General features: G+C 24.7%; 1 protein-coding gene across 1 annotated transcript in view; it reads left to right on the plus strand.

Annotated features, from left to right (window-relative positions):
- The window catches only part of LOC119665483 (fidgetin-like protein 1), an 8836-nt gene extending 7467 nt beyond the window's left edge, over positions 1 to 1369 (plus strand). Inside the window, exons 3-5 of the mRNA XM_038074705.1 lie at positions 11 to 88; positions 644 to 985; positions 1047 to 1369. Of these exons, the coding sequence (XP_037930633.1) occupies positions 11 to 88; positions 644 to 985; positions 1047 to 1163 (537 nt within the window). The 3' untranslated portion in view covers positions 1164 to 1369. The remainder of the gene's footprint in view (positions 1 to 10; positions 89 to 643; positions 986 to 1046) is intronic.
- The last annotated feature ends 4222 nt before the right edge of the window (positions 1370 to 5591 follow it).

Below are 5591 nucleotides of genomic sequence, written 5' to 3' on the forward strand. Positions count from 1 at the left end.
AATTTGTTAGGTGATATTTGTTGATGAGATCGATTCATTACTTTGCCAGCGTACTGATAGTGAACATGAAAGTGCCCGTAGAATAAAAGTAAGTTTATGTCTCAAAGTTTATGTTTTAATCCATTCACACCAATTCAACTAAAAATTTTAGAAATTATTATATTCTTAAATAATTATTAAGGTTATACGAAATACATAACGATGCTATTTCAGCAATAAAGACGTATTTTTTAATTGTGATAATTTTATAGTGGATTTTAAAGGATTTCACAAATTTTAAATAAAATATAAACATAATAACTTATGTTTAGTTTCTTAGTTTCAGAAATTATTAATTTAATGTTATGTACAAAAAAATTTGATACCCTTAAACCCAGCATTCTAGCAATTGATATTAAGTACTCAAAATTACATATCGGATAAGACTTGCTAGACTATCCCTAAAAACAATGCTTATGATTGATGCCAATCTGCAAACAATTACAAAATATAATACCATAAAATGACGAAAAGGTTCAGTATAACAAAACTAAAAATTCTCTAAATGTTAAATTAACTAAATTATTTCCTTATACCATATATTATTGCTTTTATTTATTTTTTTTTTTATATAAAAATTATATATTTTTATATTTTTCGTTAGACTGAATTTCTAATACAATTCGATGGTGTGCGCACAAAGGAAGATGATCGTATTTTTGTAATTGGCGCAACAAATAGACCACAGGATTTAGATCACGCTATGCGTCGACGCCTGGTTCGGCGTCTCTACATACCGTTGCCAGAATTAGCAGGGCGTATAAATCTTATTTCCAATTTGTTCAAACCCATTGAAAACGATTTAAACGCTAATGACCTGCTGGAAATTGGTAAATTAACAGAAGGTTATTCTGGAGCTGATTTAAACAGTTTAAGTCAAGAGGCAGCAATGGGTCCAATTCGAGCTATACCATTTGATCAATTTGCTACCGTCGGAAAAGATATGGTAAAGAACAACAAACAAAATTTGTATCAACATATAAATTTTTAAATTAATTTATTAAAAGGTTCGACCCGTTAATATTGATGATTTTAAAGCGGCCTTAGATCATGTGCGACCCAGTGTTACCGAGGAAGATATAACAAGTTTTGTCGAATGGAATAAATTATATGGTGCAAAATAGTATATGTTTTTTCATATTTTAACTAATATATAAGTTATTTTCGTTTAAGATATTATATAGTGAAATTGTATGTCGTTATAATTTGTGACAAAGACAATGCCCTCCAAACATGAGGGTTTTATAGCGTTAATAATTGTGTCAAAGATTACATATGTATGATACATCGACAGTATTTTTAAGTATTGATTATTTTTTATATTTGATTAGTAAGCATCTTATATCATTTATAAATTATTTTTATATATGTACTTTTAAAACATAAATAATACAAGAAAAACAATTTAAGATTTAACTAATATTTCGTGTTGTTCGAATTTTAAAATATATTAAATTTTTTTTGGTTAATAATGCATTAAAATCAAATGTAAATCAGAAAAATGTATTTAGAATATAATACATGATAAAATTGAAAAAATTTATTTAATTAGAAAATAACTTTGGTCTTTTTCATATTCTAACTTATATCCATCATCAGAGATTTTTATTTTTGGTTTAATTGTGCGAGAATTTTTTCACTTGATAACTTTTATATGATGGTATATATATGACATTATTATTATTCATAATAATATTTCTAACACATTTATAATTATTAATATAATTAAACAAAATTTAAATAAAACATGTGTAGAAGTACATTTTTATACCATAAAAAAATCGCTTGTATTTAATTAAAAATAAAAAAACATAATATTCTTCCGTAATAACGAGTAGTAGTAATGTAGTTAAGGTAATGATATAATTTAAAATACATGATGAAACATACTTTAATAGTTAAATACTAAATTAATAGTGCCCACTACATATCTGAAATAAGAATAGTAAAAATAATCATTTGAGAAAAAAATATTATAAAAAATGGTTATATATATATATATATGTTGAACGAATAAATAATTTATATAATATAATAATAACGGGTTACCCATTTATTAATCTTAATTTAGCAGTATGGCTTTAGTGACATGTCAAATTGAATTGTCATCCAAGGCACCATAAGTTAAGTTTAAAGTTTGCCAATTTAGATGCAATTAATATAGATCTCCTAACAATTTTCTTCAGCTCTTGTTTTTGTTTGGTGGATCTGTCAACAAATAACATTCACCGTGTCAATAAAAAATTACTGTATAGTCACATGATAATCAATTGAAATGGAAGAATATGGATATGGAATATATGTGGTTTAAACAAGATGGAGCCACAAGCAACAAAACACGTCCTGTTGTTGTTATGTTACAAATAACAAAATTCTTGATTGAATCCCTTTTGTAGGATTACGTAAAGTATAGTGATTATGCAGACAATTCCTAAACTTTGGACGGAAACAAATATCTGTTAAATTACGATCGAGATATTTCCAGCTATGTAGCGCAAAGTCTTCGAAAACTACTTCAAAAGTACTGTGATATGTGCAGTGGAAGACAGCTAATGATGTTAAGTTTCACACCTAGTAGCAAGGTCTAAACAATGCAAAATTTTTGGTTTATTTATTTTTCGTTACCACTTTCGTTAACCTTCTTGTAAAAGAAGGTTCATAATGAAATTAGAACCGCTTCATTATTTTCTGAACTTTTTTATATAAAAAAATAAATGCATATATTTAAAATTGGTTAAACCAAGTTTCATTATATAACGATTTGGAAAAAATTTTAAAGAAACTAATTTAGGTGTTGGATATGCTTATGAACTCTAAATTAAACATATTATACTAATACTTTAAGTTCAATATAATTATTATAACATACAGTGACGAACGAAATTATTCGCACAGCAAGCAAATTGAACTTTAGCACTATTTTTATGCTGTTAATGATGCGATTTTTAATAAACAAAAAATTTTATTTTGACAAAATGCTTAATTTGCTTTTAAATTCATTTTATTTTCTCTTATATTTAATTTTTTAAAATTAAAAAACCAAAAAAAAATTAAATCTGGCTGAACAAAATAATTCGCACAGCTAACGCAAAAATTAAAAAACAAATTAAAAAAAATTATTTTCAATAACAATAAATAATTAGTGACTAAGCTCTTCTATTTAGTAACAGCTACTATTTCCTTAGGAATCGAAGAAATTAATTTTTGTGTGATTTTTGGACCAACATCTTGCCCCTCTTCAGCATTGCCACCTTCAGTTCTGTCTTTGTTGTTATAATGGGCTTCTTTGGACGTCTATGCAATTCTTCGTACAAATGTTCAATGGGGTTGAGATCTGGAGATTGAGGTGGATGCGGCAATGTGTGTTTTACATAATGAGCGAGCCACATACGCACATCAATAGCCGTATGTTTTGGGTCATTATAATGTTGGAAGCTAAATGTGGCAGGTAAACTCAAATTTTTTGTGCTCTTAAATCATATTTTAATTTTGATATGTAGTTTTATTTTCTTAATCCCAATGAAATTTTATTTTTATAAATCGCTCCCACGCGCTTCTTTCTGTTATCTGTTTAGGCAGGTGTTCGAATAGCTCTAGCCTATGTTTACTAAACTCAAGATAATTATTTACAAAAACTTCAAAATTTACTGTTTGTTTTTGAGCCGATTTATTCTGTAACTTGTGACATTTTTTACAATATAATACCTCAAACAGAAAATACGTTCAAAATAAAGTATACATTTTATTTAATATTCAAATTGAAATTGTTCACTTTTTTAAGTTTTTATTTAATGTTTTTTGATTTTTTTTCACATTATTTTTTGGTGCATTACTACTTTTATTTAAATAATGTGTGTTATTTATTAATTTTGAAAATAAAAATTATTAAATAATTTTCTGAGGAATGATTAAATATATTTTATTTATTTATTTTGTTTTTTTTGTTAAATATTTATATAATTATCTTTAAAGTATAAGTCAGTTTTTTTAATGGCCACAATATTAAGATAGTTTTTATTTCATTTATACTTTTATTTAAAATAAAATAGTAAATAAAGGGTTTTAAGCATAAATTATAAAAAAAATTACACATACAATATATCACTAGAAAGTAAATAAATATACACAATAAATACATATAAGTGTGATCTCTTGGAAATGTCTACAATGTCTCATTTTAAAGCTTTTTCTTAACGTGTATAGAATATTTAATTGCAACAGTTATGTTAAACTTGTATCAACTTTCGAAATAGCTCCTCCTTCTTAATTTCAATTGAAATAGTTCAATTTCTAAACGAATAGTTTTTGTATATAATTTTTAAATATTGTTAATATATGTACATTTACACATATATTTGTGTTAATAAATTAAATATAATGTTTCAGTTTTTAACATGACTCATAAAGATTTGTTACAATTCTTATTTAAGCTTTCTATTAGAATAATTTAAAATTTACAATTTTTTATGTTTTGATATCTTAAATTTAAACAACAACAATTATGAAATATAATTTCTTAAAATTTCGGCAAATTGACAACATATATTTTAGACAAAGCGAATTTAAAGTGTTTGAAACTTAATACTAAATTTTAGCTCAATTTCAATTTAGCTCTAAAAGCTAAATAGAGCTCTTGGAACGGTTCTGACAACAACCAACTAACAACGATAAAACGATAATTTAATCTTTTGTAGTTAGTAAAATTCAAATATTGCAGTTTAGTGTTCCATATTTCTGTAGCTAATCTTATATTGCTTTTCGGCACGCAAATTTGCATATTTTTCTACAACGGCAGATATTTTTGCTGTAGTTTAGCAGAAATTTAAATTGAAAATTATGGTATAAACAAATTTTATCATCTGATAATTTAAAACTGATTGCATTAAATTGAATATCAGGAGTTAATAGCATAATTTTAATAGTTTATAGGGAAATGGTTTATGTTTATTTATATTCTAAAGTGAAATAAATAATATTCTGTCTGGCTTTAAAGCAATTGAAACTTATAGGCTTTTCAGTTTATTAAACAGTATCAATAAATGTCATTGTTACTGACTTAAGGGTTTGTAATTTTATTATTTTAAAAATATAGTATTCAAAAGAAACTATAAAAAAAATATACATTTTGTTGTTTTAACAATAATCACAAAAGGTGCAGATATTCCCAAAGTACTATACAAATAAATGTAAAATAACAAATATATTAAATAATATAATATAAAAACCTACAAAAATGCATACATTTACATAAAAAATATACAATAATACATTCGATACATTCGATAAAAGCAACTACTAAATAATTTAGACATAACAAATTTTTACAATGGAATATTGAACCTAAGTACAAATACATTATATACTTATAAAATAAATGTGCATGAAAATATATTATAATGAAATAATGAAAAATTACATATTAGTAATTTACTATTATTAAATGTATGTTAATAATAATTAACTGTCTATAATTTTGACATCGCTTGTTCTATATCTCAGCTTTTGATGTGTGTATAACAAATTGAATACAAATTAAAAATGTTGTTGATCGC

The sequence above is a fragment of the Teleopsis dalmanni genome, chromosome 1, assembly GCF_002237135.1.
Source record: "Teleopsis dalmanni isolate 2A chromosome 1, ASM223713v2, whole genome shotgun sequence".
In the NCBI taxonomy this organism is placed as follows: domain Eukaryota; kingdom Metazoa; phylum Arthropoda; class Insecta; order Diptera; family Diopsidae; genus Teleopsis; species Teleopsis dalmanni.